The sequence below is a fragment of the Ovis aries genome, chromosome 2 (genome assembly GCF_016772045.2).
Source record: "Ovis aries strain OAR_USU_Benz2616 breed Rambouillet chromosome 2, ARS-UI_Ramb_v3.0, whole genome shotgun sequence".
Taxonomy (NCBI): Eukaryota; Metazoa; Chordata; class Mammalia; order Artiodactyla; family Bovidae; genus Ovis; species Ovis aries.
Window position 1 is genome coordinate 244027491 of NC_056055.1, and position 20599 is coordinate 244048089.

The 20599-nt window shown below is 53.5% G+C and overlaps 1 protein-coding gene across 11 annotated transcripts in view; it reads right to left on the reverse strand.

Moving 5' to 3' along the window:
- Positions 1-663: 663 nt before the first annotated feature.
- Positions 664-20599, reverse strand: part of ZBTB40 (zinc finger and BTB domain containing 40) — a 76392-nt gene continuing 56456 nt past the window's right edge. For 6 of the 11 annotated variants that reach the window (XM_060411464.1, XM_060411463.1, XM_060411465.1 and 3 more), the window contains 12 exons: positions 19973-20109; positions 19360-19561; positions 18859-18992; positions 17060-17228; positions 16294-16752; positions 15023-15229; positions 11288-11452; positions 8008-8222; positions 6567-6729; positions 5774-5860; positions 4464-4681; positions 664-2689 (listed from right to left, as the gene is read on the reverse strand). In XM_060411464.1, the coding sequence (XP_060267447.1) occupies positions 2495-2689; positions 4464-4681; positions 5774-5860; positions 6567-6729; positions 8008-8222; positions 11288-11452; positions 15023-15229; positions 16294-16752; positions 17060-17228; positions 18859-18992; positions 19360-19561; positions 19973-20109 (2351 nt within the window). In that variant the 3' untranslated portion in view covers positions 664-2494. Of the gene's footprint in view, positions 4682-5773; positions 5861-6566; positions 6730-8007; positions 8223-11287; positions 11453-15022; positions 15230-16293; positions 16753-17059; positions 17229-18858; positions 18993-19359; positions 19562-19972; positions 20110-20599 lie in introns of all 11 variants that reach the window. The other 5 variants (XM_042244599.1, XM_042244600.1, XM_042244598.1 and 2 more) reach the window with 1 other exon arrangement.

The window sequence follows — 20599 nt, forward strand, 5'->3', positions numbered from 1 at the left end:
ATCCCCCACTGTTCCCATGGAGTCAGACTCCAGCCTGGAATCTGCCTGCCCTTTCTTCCTCACCAGGTGCTTCATGAGCTCTGGGATTAGAGAAGGGGGATGGGGGTCTCATGAATAAATCCAAGTGTTCCAAGAAAGCCCACAGACTCCTGGGTACCATGGCCAGTGGCCCAAGGTTCAGCCCTGAGACCATCAGGGCAGCAACCCAGCAGCAAAGGCCACATGAGAGCCAGGACGTGGACAAAGGGACCCGGGTAGCAGCGTCCTCCCTGGCAGCAATCCAGAGAGTCTCTTGGGCAGACAGAACTAGGAAAGTCTTCCTACAATGGGATCCATGCTTGGGGGTCTCCAGGGAGCAACGGTGTAAAAAGTCACTGTTGATGCGGCATATCGCAGAGGTCCGCTCAGAGCAGAAACGACATGCCAGCTGGACCTTCCCCTCGTGCTGACCAGAACTAGCACGGGCCTCCTGCTCCCGCTGGCTGGCCGTGCTGGGGTTCAGAGTGCAGCTGGCGGCAAGGCCCGCTTCCCTGCCTGCTCTCGGCAAAGCAAGCTGCAGGTCCGGCAAGTCTGAGGCAAGGGAGCATCCTGCCTCCACCGGGGTCTCTGTCTGAAACCTGAGAAAAGGCTGTCTTGGTGCTCGAAAAGGATTGGAAAGTTGGGTCGAAAGTTTACAGCTTTCTTTATTCAGAGGACTTTTTCAAGAAGAAAAAAATCACTTTCCCCTACAGGTCCCCAGTCATTAATTTTTACATTTTTTCTTTTTTTGGCTGGAAGAAGTTTTGATGCTGCTGCGATTCCCAAGTAGCCAGGCCTTCTTATCTGCCAGGCTCGGCCTCCACACCCTGCAGGTTGAGCAGCTCCATAATTTCACTGGGGTTTTATCTGGTGCCAAGCGGAGGTTTGGTGTCATCTCGTCACTTGCTGATCAAGAGCAGTCCTGGTCTGACGGCTCACGGGGCTGAGAAAACTTAAGAAGACAGACAGCCCTGGCAGAGGCAGCAAGGGCCTCACAGGGAGGCCAAGTCTTAAAGGTTTGAGCACCATCTTCTGGTCAGTCATTGGCCTTTGAAAACTTCATTTGCTTCCTAACAGGAAGATCCCTGAACTGACAAGCTCAAGCGATTTGCACAGAAAATGAGCACACGGCTGGAGGTGGGAGCGAGCTGCCGAGCTGCCTGCAGAGAGCGGGCCGGTGGTGAGGGCCATACTATGGCCCTTCCGGCAAAGAGTGATGGTGATAAAAGGACCGACCGTGACTCGAATCGACCCCCCCCCCCCACCCCCCTCCGCTGGTGTCTGGTGATGTGAAATGTGCTTAGAGAGAAGCAGTGGCCTTGTCTTCGGGTGGCCTGTATCGTGAGGGTGAGGGATCAGACAGGGGGTCAGCCGCACAAGCTGGCAGGGAGCCGTGCTGGGCGTGGACACGCTGCCCTCGCAGACATCAACCTTCTGGCATCAAGGAAAGGAAGATAAATGCTAGCCATTCCCTCTGAACGGCGGGAACCTATATCTATCTAATTGCACTTCATAATGGATTCCACAAACCATTAATTATCGGATTATATTTTGGGAACTGAAGAAGAAAAAAAAAGCTTTGTGAAATTCAGACTCCAGAGGCCTGCTGGCCAGCACTCCCCATGGCAGCCGGGAAGGGCGCTGCGAGTGGGGCTACACACAGGCAGGGGAGACCGGGGCAGCAGGAGGAATCGCGGGCCAAGGCCTCCAGGCTGGGTGGAAGCGTGAGGCTTTGATTAAGGAAAGGGGATAAGGACACCACGGAAACACTGCGGGAACCAGCCTCCAGTATAGAACACCATGAGGAGTTTCTGGGAGGGCAGGCGTGGTTTGCAGCTACGTGGCTTCACACTGGACACCCCCACGGCTACGGGAAGGGCCGATGGAACCGACGGGGTGGGCCTCGGCCTGGAAATGAGGCCTTCCTGACGGGCATGCTGTTACCAGGCCTACGGCTGCCATGCAGAGGGGCTGTGAGGATGCCAGACATGAGGAAAGGGATCCTGCACGGCCTGACGGTGTGGTTCTCTCGCTTTTCAATGGCCAGAAGGCCTTGGCAGCATGTGCTGGCCCACTCCGCGGGCCACGGTCCCACCTGGAACTGCCCCTCCACATACTGCGGGCTGCCGGCATGTCACACCTGTGCCTCTGACCACCGGCCCTGGCTCCACTGCTCCTTCAGCCTCTGTTTCAGAAGCCTCGCTCCACCTGCAGGAGGACAGGGTCACAGAGGCTGCCGCAGGAGGCCTGTGAGGAGCGGGCCTGCTGGCCACGGGGGGTGGTCGTGTTGGCTGCCAATGACTCAGAAGCTGGTTTTATGAGAACAGCCGTGCTTCTGCCCCCTTCCCAAGGGAGACCACTTGGGTTGGTGCGAAGCTAAGATGCTCAATACTGTGCCAGGGAGGAAGGGCAACAGGCAAGTGTGGAGCTCTTCCTCCACTGCACACGCAGGACCCCCCTCGCCATGAGCAGCCACTCATTTGGCCTCCCCACAGATCAGGGTCACAGTCCCGTCCAGCAAGTCCTCCACGGTCACGGCCACGAGCTCAGAGCTGGTCTGGGCTGTCTGTGAATCCGGCAATGTCACGAACACCTGCGAGCCAGCAAGCTGGGTCTCCTCCAACGTGACCACCTGCTCCGTCGGGGCCACAGGCTCTGGGGTCTGGATCACCTGCAAGGGAAAGACCGTGAGGCAGCGCTGGGCAGTGTCCACGGCTGGCTCCCCAGAATTTACTTGGTTTTCCTCTCACGCTGTAATGATGGTATTTATGTTTTCACCTGAGGAGAGCAATTACATGTGCCTAATGGGAAGAGGCAAGTCTAACACACCCGTGATGCAAAAGAGAAGGCAGGCAAACAATTTAAATAACTCTGTGTGCTAAATTGCTATAATTTAGCTCAGTGCGCCATCTCAGGGCGCCCGGACTCTGTGATTACACACCAGTGAACGTGGGCTCGGTTTCTCACACTGGTTTTCCTGTCTCGGGGATTACACCACAGAGCTAAGTGCCATGTGAAAGGAATGCTACTGAACGAAGGTGGTTCGTGTCATGCTTGGACCAGGGAAACAGGGATGGCTGACTGGAGCCTCGGCTTGCCGTAGGTGGCGTGTCTGGGCCTTGATCAGGCGGAGGGCCTCACTCGGGAGGCTAGGTGGCTACAGGAGGAAGAACAGGTGGGCAAAATGTGGCTTCTGTCAGCTCCCCCACGCAGCTCCCCCGGCTGGAGGCACAGGCTTCTACAGGCCACATGCACCCCTTTCAGATGGGCATCAGCGCTTAGAGATGGCGTCCCCATCACCGGGAGAACTAGCCTGCTTAAGAGCGCCTGCTTCCTGCCTGAGCCTCAACCTTCTGAGCCATGGAGCTCGGAATAGCTGACACTGTTAATGCGGAGCGCCCGCAGAGGGCTCAGCCACCCTGATTCCTGAGGGGTGGCTGAGAGCGGAGAGTGTCCTCCTCTAGACAGGAATGGAGAGACGGGGACGCCAAGCTCAGCCACGTCTCTGCTGTGAGAGGGAAGAGGCTGACTGTGACGCTCAATAAAAAATCATCTAGGACAGCAGCTTTCAAATTGTCATTTTCTTTTAGCAACGGACTCTTCTCTGTTTCCCCCCTGCAAAGGACATCTTACCAAGAATCCTAATATATATATATTATATATATATAACATATATATTTATATATGTATATAAATAAATAAAAGCAGAGCTGGTCTTGAAATGGCAGCACGAGCAGCACCCAGAACCCTGGGCACCTGCCTTGCCCTCTGCTCTGCACAGAGGCCTGCAGGAACTCAGCTAAAGGGACTGCTCAACGGGACGGGATGGGGTGCAGCCCAGCCAGCTCACAGGCCCTCTCTGGTCCATCTGCAATTTACTGTCAATCAACAGAATGGAGCTTCATTTCCTCTTCTGCCCACCCTCTCTGGAGAAGATGGGAAGAACAGTAAGAGTTCCAGAGACAGAAAGAGGGGCAGGAGCAAACACAGCCTTGAGACCGAGAAGGGGCGGGTTTTCCCCCAGAAAAGCCCAGACATTCAAACATGCTCTGAGCCCAGCCCACAGGGGCTATCAAGCTTAGGGCTTTCAACCAAAGGAGCTCCCAACCGAGAGTTCACCCACCTCCTCCCAGGGTTCCTGCAACTCTGACCACACCCGACAGTGGTCCGCAGAGGGTGAGTGAGGGTGTGAATGGGAAGGACAGGCCCAGGTCATTCTGCTTTTAGAATTCTTTTTCCAGCCTCTCTATACCCAGGGGCCGTATCACAGGCAGCCACCAGGTGGTCCAGAGAAACTTCTGCAAGATCCTCCTGGCCATGAAGTCATCACTTACGGGGCCCCGTGGGAGTCCCAGGGAGAAAGGCCAGCTGTCTGAAGGGGCTGCCTCCGGAGAAGCCTCCAGACCCCTGGGTCCGCAACCCCGCATCCAAGGCCCCACAGTCACCTGCACCATCTGCGGCTGGGCTTCAGCGCCCAGCACCTTCGGGTGTTCAGACTCCAGGTGGCAGTCCAGCTGGGCCTGTGAGGTGAAGAGCTCCCCGCAGAGCTCACAGGGGAAGGTGCTCTCCGACTGCTTGAAGTGCTCCGTGGTGACGTGGTGCTGAAGGGCCCCCGGGAAGCGGAAGGTGGCCGCACAGTACAGGCAGCGGAAGGGCTGCGACCCTGCAGGAGGGGGATGGAGGCGTGGCTGGGGCAGCCAGAGCGGGGCGGGGCCGGGAAGGGGCGGGGCGTCCAGGGGCAGCTCTTCAGCTTGTGTGGGGCCTGGAGCTTGAACAACTTGGAGAGGTCTCTTTAGGAAAATGAGTGCAAATTTACACAAACAGGATTAGGGGCAGAGCTTTGGAAAAGTCCCGCCAGTGACAGGCCCCAAGTCCAGCTTCATTAGCATCCGATTCAAGCTAAATCTGCCTCTGCCAAAGCCTATTATTCATTCATTTAATGGTAATGACGCTATTTTGTCACTTTTAACATCTCTGAAATGGGATCAATGACAGCTACCGCTGCTGCAAGCCGTGGAGGTCGGGTGTAACTGTCCACAAGTGCCTGCGCGCACACGCCTGAAGGGGCAGCATGGAGACCTGCAGGATGCTTGTCCACTGCCTGAAAGAAAAGCCCTGAGATGGCAGCGGTGCGTGTTTCTAACTCACAGGAGCCAAATGTGAGTTAAATGAGAGGTCAGCGTTGGACGGTCAGCTGCATTCCCAAAGCAGGAATCAGAAGAGACTAGCTCTACTTTAATGCTCAGGAGATCAAAACCGCAGGCGCTACCACACGCTCCCTGACTGGCGCCCTCGATGGCAGAGGACAATCCCGTGTGGGATAACACGCATGCCAACAATCTCACCTGAGCGCTACTCTGGGAAGCTGAGTTCTTATGTTAATCAACTTACTTAATGGCAGACAAGAGTGCATAAAAATCTACGTCAAATTGAGCCCAGAGCAGAATTTAGGATAAGCAGTTTTTCTAATGGTTTGTTAAAAATGGTGCCTTTTAAATAACTGGCATTTAGGTTTGATGGGACAGAGCAGGAACGCTAATCACAGGTAATGCGTAAGATGCCTCCCTGTGCAGGGCCTGGAGAGTGTTCTGTGCACTAACATGTTCGGCTCTCACAGTTGCCCTGCAAGGTAGGCAGTACCGTCGGCCCTGTGCTGTAGCTGAGGCACAACTCAGCTGTCCCTTGGCCTGGGCTGCGCAGCTGTAAGGGCACGGGGAGGGGAACACCCCGGGCCGCCCTGCCCTGGGGCACCGACCTGAATGCTGGCACTTGATGTGGACCTGCAGCAGCGCTGGCGTGGGGAAGAGCTCCTTGCACTGGTCACACTCATGGAACTTCACGTCTGCACGGCGCATGAGCAGAGGCATGGAAAGAATGAAAGGAAGACTCGCAAGCTGGGGAGTAACGGGGCCGGGGCGAGGGCGCACAGTAGCGGGCATCTGCCAAGTGCTAGGAACCCGACACCTACACTAGGGGCTGCCCCAAAAGGTCGTTCAGTTTTTCTGCCCGATGTTGGCTGCTGGCCAATCCAATACACCAGCGAAATGAGTGATAAAGAGCGCCAGAATGCCTGGATGTAAAGGGGATTACTGCAGAATCAAAGGAGGAAACACCTGGTGCTTAGCGACATGCCATGCGCTCAGGAAACCCTCCCTGAGTGTGAGCTGCTGTCACTATGCCCCCATTTACCGGCCACACAGGTGTGAATAATTGCCCTTCTGAAGAGAAGGAAATGGGTTCAGAGCGAGGGGTCACTTTCCAAGGTCACACACTGGAGTCAGGATTCCCACCCCGGCCTGCGTGCCACCTGGGGATGGCGGGAGTCACGCTGCTCGAGGTTCCAGGACCTCTGCTGCTCAAGCCAGTGTCACGGGTGGACTGACTGATGTGGTGCCCGCGGGTGTGCCGGGGCACGACGGGGGGTCACCGAAGCACCCCGCGCTCCAGCACGGGGAGGAGAGATTTGGGGCTGGAGCCCAGGGCCCTAGGCCACCAAGCCCCTCCCACTCGCCAGCCCCCGCTCCCTGTCCGGGGCACCCCAGCTTCACCTGCATGCTCTGTTTTGATGTGCTTCTTGTGTTCAAGCGTGTTGGAGAAGGTTTTGTCACAGGAGCTGCACTGGAGGGATGAGAACTTGGAAGATCGATGGTTCTGAGCAGCAAACACGTCTGGGTGGTGGGTCCGATTGTGGTACCACAAGCCGGACAGTTGCTGAAAGGAATGTGGCAAGCGTCAGGTCTTAAATGTTCCGGCAAGCTGGAGGGTTCACAAAGACTCAGGAGAGGCAGGCGCTCCCAGGGAAGCTTATGATCTGGAGTTCCACTCTCTTTTTTTTAAGGAGTCTACTTGAGCAAAAATTGATTTGAATAAGGCAGCACCCAATCTTAGCAGACAGAAAAGGAGCTCCGAGGAGTGGGGAGTCCAGTTAGTTAGTCGACCTGGAGTCTCACTCTTACCCATCACCATGAGCGCTGACAGGCGAGGGGAGGCTGGTGTTCATGGGAACAAGGTGCCCGTGTATTTACTGAGGCCACTACAGGGCAGGGCTGGGCCCTTCAGAAACACAGCCTCACAGTAAGTCTAGGAGGGAGGTGCTAGGCTCTCTGCAGTGCCCAAGGTCACACGATTAGCAAACAGAAGCACCAGGAGTCACACCCTGGCCTGCTGTCTCTTGGAGGCCCAGGGTGCAGCCGGGAAACCTTCTGGAGAGAGGCTGCTGTGCCAGCTCCGAAAGCCAGTGTCCCTTCTTCCCAGGTACCGGAGCGGTGCTGTGACACTCTCCCCACAGTTCCAGGGTTTCCTAGAGACTCAGCCCAGGTCTCACCCGGCTCTGCAAATCCAACGTCTCAGCACAAGGCTCAGAACAAAGCTACCTGTCCATTTCAGTTGAGCTGAAATGAGCTGCTGGGCATCTCTCTGCACCCAAATGTTACAGATGCCAGCAAGGGCCATCCTCTGCTCTGTGGTCTCAGAGAGCGTTTCATAGACGCGGTTTCTTTTTAGATCCATAGGGGGTTTCACTTAGTTACATAGCAAACTCTAAGGTAAAAAACCAAAACAAAAACAGAGCTCTTCCCGGGGAGTTAAGGAAAAAGAAAAAGAAACCCACAAAACACCAGTAATTCTGCTAAACAAGATAATTCCAGCTATTGTCATCCTCACATCCCTTGACACACAGATCAATAGGTTCCAAAGAATGTTGAGTATCCGGGGGAAAAGCAGCATTCAGTACAGGACAAGGCTGAACTCTAACAGAAGGAGGGCAAGGACTCTTGGCTCCAATAAAAGCTCCTAGCCAGCCCCACTCTGACCAGTCACAGCAGAGGAGCTGGGTAAGCTACGAGCTGCATGCTTCGTGAGAGCCAGCCCGGTCATATCCTGGAGGCCAGGGGTGTCCCACAAGCCGCCAGCCCTGGGGGGCCGAGGGAGACCAGAGGGAGGGAGGGTTGTGGGGGCCGCCGGGCAGGCTCCCGCGGGGGCCAGGCTCACCTGGTAGGCCTTGTTGCAGATCCCGCAGCTGAAAGGCTTCCCCCCGACGTGGGTCACCATGTGCCGCTCCAGCATGGATGGGGCGCTGAAGATCTTGCCGCATGTCGGGCAGGGGTGGTACTCCTTGGAGTGCACCTCGTGGATGTGCTTGCGGTGGTCCTGCAGGGTGGGGAAGCTCATCCTGCACTTCTTGCAGTCGTATGGGTCTTCGATGTCTGGTGGGCGGGGGAGACACCACAGGCAACAGTCAGCGAGGAGCGGCTGGCTGTGTACAGTTCCAGAGGCAAGACTGCTCAGAGGTCACGTGGGGCCACGGAGCCAAGGGCCGGAGTCACTGCATTTACCGTGCAGCCACTTTCCACCCTCGTCCTGGGGCGGGGGTGAGGCTCCTCTGAGGCTTCTGGACCAAGCACCATTTAAAGACTGAGCATTTAAGGATGGATGCTGAAGCTGAAACTCCAACACTCTGGCCACCTGACGCAAAGAACTGACTCATCTGAAAAGACCCTGACGCTGGGAAAGATTGAAGGCGGGAGGAGAAGGGGATGATGGAGGATGAGATGGTGGGATGGCATCGCCGACCAATGGACAGGAATTTGAGTAAACTCCGGGAGTTGGTGATGGACAGGGAAGCCTGGGGTGTTGCAGTCCACGGGGTGGCAAAGAGTCAGATACAACTGAGCAACTGAACTGAACTGAGCATTAAGCAGTTTACCTCGATTCCTCACTTTGCATCTTACAAGTCAAACTTCATTTTACTGTTTTCCAGAAGTATGGCTCTTCCTTTCCCCTGACAGTGGGGGTTGCTGTGAAGTTTTCAAATTCTCTACAGAGACTACCCACACATCACTCCTGAAGCATCACTACTTCCTTTGCGGTCAGTAGGACGACTCAAGAGGAGGAATGCGTCCTTGATCCCCACTTTAGATTCAATGACAGAAACATTTTCCTAAGCTGTGTCTACTAAGTGCCATATGACGGGTGAGTTTTAAGTGCCTCCATGCCCTCATTCACTTAACCCTTCCAATAACCCTATGTGCAGATGCTGTGATCAGTCCTACTTTACAGGTTAGGAAAATCGAGCTTTAGAGAATGGCGTGAGTAGGATGCCGCGGAGCTGGGTAACCAGGCCCCCCTCTGCACTGCATGCTTAACCGGACAAGGCAACTCCTCGGGGGAACCTCAAGAACTAGAACTAGCACTGAGGAAGGCTTCATTTGCCAGCCCTGTGGCAGGAGACTTCAGTCCTTTCTCTGAACAGAAAGTAAGATGTTTTAATAATAAAATCCTTTGCCCACAAGAAAGGCCCAGCCCACAAGCCAATCTCCCGTGTGCGTTGACTCAGACTGGCTTGGGAATCCTGACATGCGGCAGCACTCGGGATCATCAACTGGTTTCCCCGCGGACATGAGCTCGTGAGATCTCAGAGTCACACTGTCTTCAAAGACACCTGATGGAATTTTCCAGAAGCAGCGAGGAGACCATGAAACAGGCAAAAACAGCCAACGAGAGAGGGGCCTGGATGCTGGACCTGCTGCAGGCGCCGTGTGCCAAGTCATGGCAGAGTGTTCGGGGTCTGCTCTACTCTGAAAACTGACGACGTCTGCCCCTCTGCTGACCCCGCGTAACGCTACTGGGACAACGTGACCGGAGCAGAAGGCCACTGAGAGAGGCTGGGAGGACTTCCCAGTTGCGGCGTCGGCTCTAAGCCAGATCTCACTCGTCTGCGAGCTACCGCAACTAGATCTGCTGGGCAACCTTGTGAAACTCCCTGGGGGGGATGGGGGTCGGGGAGGGGGGCACTTCATGTTTCCTGCCCTGCCCAGTGTCCAGCCGCATGCTGGGCACACGCGAGCTCTGGCCAAGTGCCTTGCTGGCCGCCTGACAACAGGCCTGAATGTGCTGACAGAAAGCACATGTTTGTGAGATACTGTATTTGCCAACAGCTAGAAACTGGTGAGTGGGGAACAGAGGCAGGGAGGGGAAAAGGGAAGAAGGGGATGCAAGGTGCGGGGTGTGAGAAAGAAGACGGGCTCTGACGGTGACAGATGGCACCGGAGACGGCTGCTCTCGTCACCAACGCTATCTGGCATTCACTGTGCGTTTTCTGTGTGTCAGGCGTGGAGCCTCACGCTTTATGTGTGAGATCTCTTCTGCTCTCCCAGCAACACGGTGTGGCAGCGTTAGGATTTCCTCTAGCTTACAGAAGGGGTGGAGCTTAGCGAGATAAGGAAATCTGTTTAAGGCTTGAGGAAGTAAATGGCAGAGTAGCCAAGATTCACACCCAGGCCCGTGTGATTTCAGACCTGGGCTCTTAAGCCCCTGCTGGACTCTGCTGATCACGTGCCTCCTACAACTAGAGCCGCTGCAGACGGGGTGACCGCCCGCGTCTCCTTGCTGAGTTCTTGATGACGCGCACATGCTCAGTTGCTTCAGTCACGTCCGACTCTTGGTGACCCCATGGGCTGTAGCCCACCAGGCTCCTCTGTCCATGGGATTCTCCAGGCAAGAATACTGGAGCGGGCTGCCGTGCCCTCCTCCTCCAGGGGGTCTTCCCGACCTGGGGACTGAACCTGCGCCTCCTGCGTCTCCTGCACTGCAGGCAGGTTCTTTACCCACTGAGCACCGGGGAAGAAGCCCTTTCTCGATGACGGAGGATCACAAAATCTCCTCTCCCTCCCTGCTGTGTGTGTAGAATGGATGTGTGTCTCTACCTGTAGCAGCTCTAGTCGAAGGGGACAAAGACAGGGCAGACTCCACTAACTGAGAGAACACAAGGCATCCAGAAGAGGATACTGGGCAGGCAGCTTTTAAGGAGTACTGCGAGGGGCCACACGCTACACATTACTTCACAAAGTGTCCGGGCTGCTCCTGGGGGAAAGGCAGGTTATGACCAGAAGGAGAGTGGGGAGAGGCGGGGTGGGAGGAGAAGAAAGCAGCTCACTGGGCAAATGGGAAATATTCTGGGGCCCTGCGAGCCTGTCTGTCACAGAGGCTCTTTCCTTCAAACAAAACTGGCTTCTGTCGGCCAAGCAGAGCCAGGTGGGCTAAACCAGAAGACAAGGAAATGGCCCAGACGGGGAAATGAGGCATCACACAGAGACACGGGAAAATGGGATTCTTCCGGAGGGACTCCAGCTTTTTGCAGGAGGACAGGGGAGGGGAAGGCACTGAGCAGGGGCCCAGGAGGGTGGAGAGACAGCTGCTGTGAGGACCACTGTGTGCCTTCCCAGGGCCTGGCCGGTGCCCAGTGCCTGACATCCGCAGCCTCCGTACGTACTGTGAAAGGTGTGCAGGTGGATGGAAAGGCCGTTGGCCTGCCGGAAGCCCTTGCCACAGTCTCTGCAGACATACGGCTTGTCGCCGGTGTGGGTCCTCACGTGGCGGGACAGCTCGATGGACTGGGCAAACACAGCATCACAGTACTGGCAGGCATACATTTTCCCTGGAAATACATGGGAGTCTATTAGAGCCAGCAGCGGACATGTAGGGCACTCATAAAAACACGATCACGTTCTAAGGCACACGGCAGGGAAATATAACCTGGGAGGTGACGGGAGAACATCAGGCAATGTGCAGCGCGCTGGGTGCGAGGTCTGCGCCATCCGATCAGATGGCACCGCCCCAACACAGCTGACGCACAGAGGGTGGCAGTGTGGTCTCCCTGCCGAGGTGAAGGACAGAGTTCTCACCACACCAGACTAGCCGTCTGTTAATCCGGCCACTGCAAGTGTGGAAGAGCTTATTCCATTCCCAGGAAACAGGTATATTCTCAAGCCCAGGAACACCTGAGTCTGGACCCCTTCGAAAACACACAGGGCAGAAATGCACATAAAAATGACAGACACGGCCTCAGAGAGGAATCAAAGTTTTCTGCCAGCAACTTGCTCTCAAGATTCTCTTGCCTTCTCTATTTTCTCATGCATGGAATGAAAATACAACGACCAGACTAGACTGCCAAAGAGTATTAGAAAACACTGGTAAAGAGCGTGTCTGGAAACCTGGTACTTAAAAAAAAAAAAAAAGCTAGAACATCTGTACCTCCAGTCTCCCTTATGGGCCAACAACAAAGGGGGAAAACCTATACGGTTAGGGTCCAGACCCCCCAGATCATAGGGTCGACCTTAACTAGGGGGATCAGCCTCATTTTCACTTTTTGTATGTTTACCCTTTGGAATAAAATTTTGTTAGGAAAGAAAAGGGTTTCTGGAACCAAGAGCTGAAATTATTTGAAGCCCAGGACTCAGGCTTAGGCCTTCTCCACCTCCACCTTCTGGATGATCTCATCTCAGAACCTTGCATTCCATCTGTACACTCACAGCTCCCACATTTAGAGCATCAGCTCCAGACTTAGAGTCACTGCCTACCAGTCTTCCTCCCCACTTGGAGGTCTAAGAGGTATCTCAAATTATCACATACTAAGACAGAGCTCCGGGTTCTCTACCCCCCAACCACGACACACTCTCCTTCTCCCTCTCCAGTTTCCCCCTTTTCCTTAAAGGGCAGCATCACTTGCCTGGTTGCTCCTGTCTAAACCCCTAAGCCATCCTTAATGCCTCTCATTCCCTCACATCCCACATCTAATCCATTCTCCACCCTGTCGCTTCTACTTTCAACAATACAGCCCCCAACTTGAATGTCTTTTTACACCTCCCCAACACAGCTCTCATCAAAAAGCCCATCACCTCCACCATGGATTAACCATCTCTTTAAAGCCCAGCACCTCCACAATGGATTAACCATCTCTAATTTGAAGCCCAGCACCTCCACAATGGACTCACCATCTCTTAAAGCCCAGCACCTCCACAATGGGCTCACCATCTCTTTGTTTATACTATACGCCTGCCTTGTTAGGGTTACTGTCCAGAGTGGTCAGAGTTCACCTGACAGACTGTGCGTCAGATCCTACCCCTCCGTGTGGTAGACAGAACAAAGGTCCCGAAGAGGTCCACACCCTCGCCCCTAAGGCTTGTGCACACGTCACCTTACATGGCAAAGGGACTTGGCAGATGTGACTAAGGAGATGAGGGCATCCTGGGTTACCCCAGTAGGCCCAACTGGAATCTCAAAGGTCCTTCGAAGAGGCAGGGAGGACAGGCAAGGGGGGGCACAATGACAAGGCAGAGACTGCAGCTACGGAACCCTCTCTGGCAGCTGCAAGAAGCAGGGAACAAACTCCCTGAGATCCTCCAGGAGGAACGCACTCCACTGAAACTTTGGTGCTAAGCTTCCTAAGACCCATTTTGGATTTTTAACCTTCAAAATGGTAAAAGATAATACACTGATGCTGTTTCAAGCCACTGTTTCTGGAAATTTTTTACAGCAGCAATAGAAACTAACACTCCTCACATTAAAAGCCAAGTCCTAACCTTGGCTCCTATGATCCTGTAAGAGCCGGCCTTTGGTGACCTCTCTGACCTTACTTCTCAACACTGGACCCTCGTGGACTGTGCTTCAGCCCCTTCTCGTTCGCTCGGGCCCCTCGCGCAGGCGAGGCTCTCTCACTCGCGTGCAGGATGTAGGGGGTGTGGTCCACACCGTGACGCCCTCGCAGCTCTTCCACTGGCCCCATCTCCACTGCATCTGGCTTTCTACTCAGCTCTCACCTGCCCTCACTGTGGACAGGAATATACAGGGCCCGACCCCCACCCCCACTGCTTGCTTGGCTCTACTTTCCCTCACTGCAATGACCACTATCTGACTTTATGTTATACACTGAAATATGGTCGGTTTTACCCACTGGAAGGTAGTTCCATGAGGGTGTGTACAGTTGCACTATCTCTAGCGCCTGGAATGGTGCTCAAGAAACTCATTCCCTCTGTAAACGTTTACTGAGGGCCTCCTCTTGCTGAGTGCTATTCTAAGCTCCACAGACACAGCGGAAGGAGGGGCCAAAAGACTGAGTGCTCTACAGCTTGCAGCTTGCATTCTAACAGGGGGGAGATCAACTATAAACAAAATAAAGGCGGCAGATGACAGACTGAGCCTATGGTAAGCTCTGTGGAGAAAACCAACACAGCGGGGCCGGAGTGCTGAGGGTTCCCACAGGGTGGGCAGGAGAGGCCTCACGGGAAAGGCGAGGCATGCGTGAGGACTTGCAGGCGGGGAGGAAGTGAAGCCTGGAGGCGTCTGAAGGGAAGGCCTTCCAAGAGGAGGGACAGCCAGAACACAGGCCAGCAGGAGGTGCCCCGCCGGTCAGAGGCCTCGCAGGGAGGCTGCGAAGGTGGAGCAGAGCGAGCGAGCGGAGAGCAGCGGGGGATAAGGTCGGAGGGGCATCTGGGGACTTGCTCAGGAGACTAGCAGGCTATCTTCAGAGTTCACACCAACTGGGGTGAAAAACCTCTGTGGGGCTTTGAGCAGAGACGTGGCCTGCTATGGTTTAGCTTTCAGAGGCTCACCTGAGCCTGCGCGTTGAGCATGCTGCCCAGAGAAAGGGGGTGAGGGGGGAGACCAGTTAGGACGCGACAACAGTGACCCAGGTGAGGTGATGGCGGCATTCGTGCTCACACGCATCTGCTCCAAAAGACGCACAGCCTCCTCCGGGAAGCCTTCCCCGACCACACACCTCCTCCCCTCCCACTGGACTAGAAACCCTTACGCCTGCCTTCCGTGTGTCCCTATAATGGTTTTATTCCACCTCACACCAGAGGTCTCTGTCGCTACACTAGAGACACTAGGGATTCCAAGGAAGACACTTAGCACCCACCACTGCCCTGCTTTTCTTATGCTCGACCTCCACCTCGAAGCCCATGGGATTCCTGGCTTTACGTAAATTCTGTAACCGTAAGGTCACCATATTACGTCAGCTGGCCACTCTTTAGAGACTCTCACCATAAGCATCTTACATGTCTGTGCACAAAGGTATTCCCATCGTCTGTGGTCCTGGAGATTCTGTGTCTGTTTCTGCTTTTGATCTACTTGAGATTTTTTTATCATGCCTAACTTCCAGTGGGTTTTTGGGCAGCTCACACTGTTAAGGTTTGCAGGAAGAATGAAGGCATTCTCCACGCCTTACCTTCTGAGTGCTTCTTCTTGGTGTGGTAGGCCAGGGCAGAGGCCTGGGTGAAGGTCATCAGGCAGTGCTTGCACATGAACGGCCGGTCCCCCGTGTGAAGGCGAAGGTGGTTCTTCAGGGTAGAATTGGCCGCAAACTTTGCCCCACATTCTTCACAGGAGAATGGCTTCTCGTCAAAATGCTCCGTCAGTTTGTGATACTGCATGCCTAGGGGAGCCGTGCAAGGGACCAGAGATACAAGTGATGAGAGCTCTGAGTCCAGCAGGACACACCTGAGCACTGCCGGGCCAGGCCTCGAGACAGAGCACGGCGTGAACTCACTTTTCTGTTTCATTAGGCCCCAGGCAAGGGAAAACAATCTACTTCTGCTGGTTTCTAGGACGCTTGTTTGCTCTCCAGAAACCAGTGATACTTGGAAGCCAGAGTATCAGGTCAGAAAGAGCTGGCTGTCGTTATGATAACAACAGCCACAGTTTACTGAGCACCAACTCTACTGAAGGCACTGCTCCAGGTGTTTCAGCTACACTGTCTTAAATCTCCATGAAAGCGAAACGTCGCTCAGTCGTGTCTGACTCTTTGCGACCCCATGAACTGTACAGTCCATGGGATTCTCCAGGCCAGGATACTGGAGTGGGTAGCCTTGCCCTTCTCCAGGGGATCTTCCCAACCCAGGGAAAGAACCCAGGTCTTGTGCACAGCAGGCGGATTCTTTACCAGCTGAGCCACCAGGGAGGCCCTAAGTCTTCATAACAATCCTAAACAGTGGGTGTTAAGCAGGGCACCTATTTCACAGAGGGGGACATGCAAGCTCAGGATGCCGAATCCCAGGCTCCTGCTCTTCTCAAAACTGTCCCCTGCCTCCGCTGTATTTTCTAAGCACTTACACAGTCCTTCCCATATTCTGGAGGCAAGGCCTGGAATCCAAACTACAACACAGTAAGTGCCTTACATACAAATCTTCGGGTCATGAACTTTCAAAGATGTGAACATGCCCCTGTATGCCAACTGCTGAACTGGACTACTGCATTTTTCAAGGTACTGTACTATAAGATTTAAGATGTTTTCTGTGTTTGTTCTTTATGTACTGTTTGTGTGAAAAGTATTATAAACCCATTATAATACAGTACTACACAGCCGATCCTGTTAGCGGGGTACCTAGGCTAACTGTGCTGGACTTAATGCACGTGCTCTCAGAACAGGAGTCGTTCGTATGCAGGGGGCTCACTGTGTTTGAATTATCATCCTCTGTGACCACGCCTTCCTGAACGTACCTGAGGCATGAGCAAATTCTCGTCCACAGAGGTCACAGGTCACCGGGAGCCTCTTCTTCTTCTTCTTGGGGACGCTGGGCTCTCCGCCCGCGCCGTGGGCCTCCAGCTGATGCTTCTCCAGCTCCTTCTTGGAGTCCTTGGTCTCGCTGCACTCCGTACACTGCACCTGCCTGCTCTTGGCCACCCGGCAGCGCTTCATGTGCACCTTGAGGCGGCAATAGAAGTGAAAGCTCTTGTCGCAGGCCTTACAGACGAAGCTCTTCTTGGCCGAGTCTGGGGAGGTGGACGCGTCTTTCTCCTGTTGTTCGGGCAAGGCAGCCGTCTCTCCTTGACCGTCCTGGTTTCCAGGCTGGCAGTCTTCTCCAGCTGGCTTTTCACCTGCTCCGTCCTTGCCTTCAGAGTGAAGTTTACCACTCCCTGTCCACCTTTCCTCCTCTCCCCTTTCCTGAGTGAGGAAACCTGTGCAGGAGAGAGACTGCATGGCTCTGGGAATTCTCCTGGCTTCTACTTCGCTTTCTAACTTTCCTTCTTTGGGGGAGACTGGAAACTACTTAGGACCCTCATCAAACTCTAATGAAATATCATTGTCATCGCTTCTCTCCGACAAACACAAATTAGATCTATGGTCTGTGACTTCTCTAAGTATTCACGAGCACACAGAATAAATAAGGTAGTGATGGATGAACTCGTCCTTGAACTGCTGCCTCTTCTCTCCAACAAGGAGACGAGCTGGGGGCCGAACAGGACCCCGCCCGCCGTTTCTTACCAGTGCACGCTAACTCCCGCATGACGGGCTGCAGGCCTGGGGAGGATCTGTGGATGCTGCACAGGAGCTGACATATTTCAGTGGCTGAGATGGATTTTTCCGCGGCTCTGCTCAGCAGTGCTCCCAGGGAAGCTTCGGGGCTGGCTGTCTCAGAGGAGCTGCTCAGAATCTAAATGAATACCACGAGACCAAGGTTTGTGGTTAACATCAGCAGATTTTCTCTATGGTTTTCAACTTAGAAAACAAAGCTAATTTCAGAGAGGCATTGCCCCATCTATAATAAATAACACATTTCTCGCTATACATATAGCAGAGAGCCCCGCCTCCCCTTTTCTCCAAGTGCAGGGAAATTCACAAAATTTAAACAAGGAGACACATGTGAAGACCACTGCGAAAATGCAAAGGTGCGAGCAAGGAATCGTTGAGGATTTTCTATGAGAAATATCTTCTCAGAAAGCAAGAGTCTCCTAAAGAACTTTTCTAGATCTCAGTATCAAATGCTTGGGGAGAGCTATAGGATGTGGCTGATGGCATTTCTGTCTTGAAGACTGAGATAATTTTTCACTGTATACAATGGTCTCAGTGTTGGGAAGCAATTCTGCATGATCAGTGCAGGCTTCACATTTTTAGATACTTAGATGTACCCTTTTAAACATCATTTTCTTTCATAAAGAAACTCAGCTTTTTAAAGAAGGTTCAAATAGGGGCTTTAAAGAGGCCAAGAATATTATTTCAAAGCCACCCTCTCAGAATGTTAGAGCTATCAGCAGAAAGAATCAGTATGCTGAGAAATAAAACTAAACCATCCGCAGATGGCCAAATGGAATTTTCATTTTGGGGGATATTTTATTTCTGCTCTTTTCAAGTCTGTCTAAATAAACCTGATGTCCCTGGAGGCAGGCATGAGACCAATTAGTGAGGCTAAAACTGATCAACGGCAGAAGCCCCGTCTCTGAAGTGCGAGGCATGCTGGAGAGGGTCTAGCAGACGGATCTCTCCTCTGAAGCCCCACAGAAACGTGTGCCATCTTCTGCCCATCTGAGAGTCAGGCCAAGGTGGGGCTGTCACCTGTGTGGAGGGTTAGAAACCGCCCTTCTACACACCACAGCCACGCCCATCTGGATCAAAAAGCACCATAGGTGAATCTGGAGCTAAATTTCATGTTCCTTTATGATTCTTTTGCACTCAAGATGCACACGATCCTGGGATGAACATCCGTGAATTCCCCCCGCCAGCCCCACCTGGTTTTTCTGGGATGCTGGCCACATTGCGAGAAGCCTTACAGAAAATGAGTTGGCACTATTTGCTACCCCATATGGGCAAAAGCTTTGTTCTTTCTATGTTTATTTTGGCTCTTTCTAGAAGCCAGAATAGAGCGTGTAATAAGACCAATTTTACTTTTCTTCCTCTGAAAAAAGTTGCTTTCTAGAACATGTGACTGGAGAGTATCACGGTTCCCTCTGAGTTTCCTAGGTCCAGTCTGCAATCAGACTCAACCTGCACCTGAGTCACCTGGACCCGCGTTCCAATCCCGACTGCTTCTCTGACCAGCTGGCACATCCTGGATCTGCCACCGACCCCTCGGAGCCCCAGGTCCCTTATCTGTAAAACGTGGGTGACAGCACCTGCCATGCCGAGTTGGGAGGATTAAGCGCAAAAGCGTGACAAATGCCGCTGGGCCCCGGCCCGCCCACGGCAGTCGCTAAACAGGAGCTGGTTTCTCCCCTAGGAGAGAACACGGTCCTGGGCACCAACGCTGTAGAACTCCCCCAGACGCTGCGTTTTCATCCCCAGCGCACCTCTTTCACGGTCTCTGCCAGCTGCTCTTCCTCTGAGGCCAGGCACTTGAGTTGAGCCGTTTGCTGGATGGCCTCTAGGATCAACCTGTGATGCCTCAGGATGGTCTCGAAGGCAGCACTTTCTGGGGTCATCACTGAACAAAGAAGGATTGAAAAATCATGAGCAGAACTCTGAGCTCCATTTTCCCCTTTCCCCTTTTCTCAACTCAATTCTCTAGCATGAGAATCTATTTTATCTGGCTCCCACCTTGGTGGGGGCCGGGGGTGGGGGAATGGCAAACAGCACTGAAGTGGGAGAAATGATATTATTAATAGCAGTGTAGAATAACTGCCCATATTTTACTTTAAAAGGTTTACAAACTCCCATTTCCTTGAACGAAACTGCTGGTCCTCACTTCTACTGGTTGGGATGTGGAAGACTGAAAGAGAGCTCTATTTTCTGGCAAGACTGACAACAACCTCTGGAGGGGCAAAGCGAGCACAGAGTCCCTGACACCCTACCTGCCCGGAAGAAAGCGTTGGCACCGGGCTCCCTTCGTATCTCCTCCATGAGCAGACTCAACGGGCAGGGCTTCATCTCCTGAGCCACCAGGAGCAGTTGCCAGATGGCCGCTGCAGACACCGTGTGCTTCTCCAGAACTGCTGACAGCAGAGCATGGAAACCACCAGAACCAGTGCCACGCCTCATGAGCTTCTCCATGACCTTCAGGACGCAGCACAGACACACACGTAAGGCCCTTTCTAGCCGGTGGTCCAGCTACAGAACTGCGCGTCTGGGCGCTGCGTCACAGTGAATGTTATTTCTTGGGAGTTTTTCAACATCCTTCACCTCCTTCAACCTGAGAGATGTTGATGCATGAGAAGGTTTTCCATTCTTCTTGGAAAGCCCTTCCTTTCACCACTGCAGACATTACAACTACCCTACTTGTCACTCTGCCTTAGAAACGGAATTGCCTTCTATTTCTCCTTCTCTACTGACTTCCTAACCCATCATTTCTCAACATGGCTGTGGTGCTTATATAGAATATGTATTAAACAAACAAACAAACAAAATATATATGTTCATCTTTTCCCTTCTCTCTCATTATGCCCACCCTTCCTCCCTCTCTCTTACCTCTTTTTCTCCAGGGACTATGCTCTTCACGTGTGGGATCATTCTTAGTAACATCTGGTTGTCTGTGAAAATCTCAGAGAGGTTCTCATGATACCGTCTCAATAGTTCAATCCCATAATCATCAGGGTTTGCTTGGGCTGTAAGGATATTAGCAAAACAACAACGTTTGATGCGACAAAGCCTCCTTAAGGGCTTCTTCCAGGTGACGTGAGGGGAGTTGCAAATGCGGGCGGAGGAGCAGATCGGTGTGGGAGCCTGGTCTCCTTTGGAGCACGACTGCAGCTCCCGGCGTGGGGCCTCACACGCATGTGCTCACGTCTCCTCTGGGCTACACTTAATCACGCACTGCTGCAGGGCCACAAAACCCACCAGCACTTTGAAAGTTAGCGCCCAGTGGGAGAAGCTAGTGATTGCTCAACAGGGGGGTAATTAGAAGGCTGCACTTGTAAGAGATTCAGATGTACAGATTCAAGGGATATTATCCATCAGGCCTGAGGTAAAGCATCCACGTGGTGATCCCAAGTATAGGCAGGCAGGAGTCTCGAGTGCGGCAGCGAAGCTGACCCATCCTTCTGTTTGGATGCCCTCGGAGCCAATCTGTTAGCGGCTCTCTTTCAAGAGGTCGTA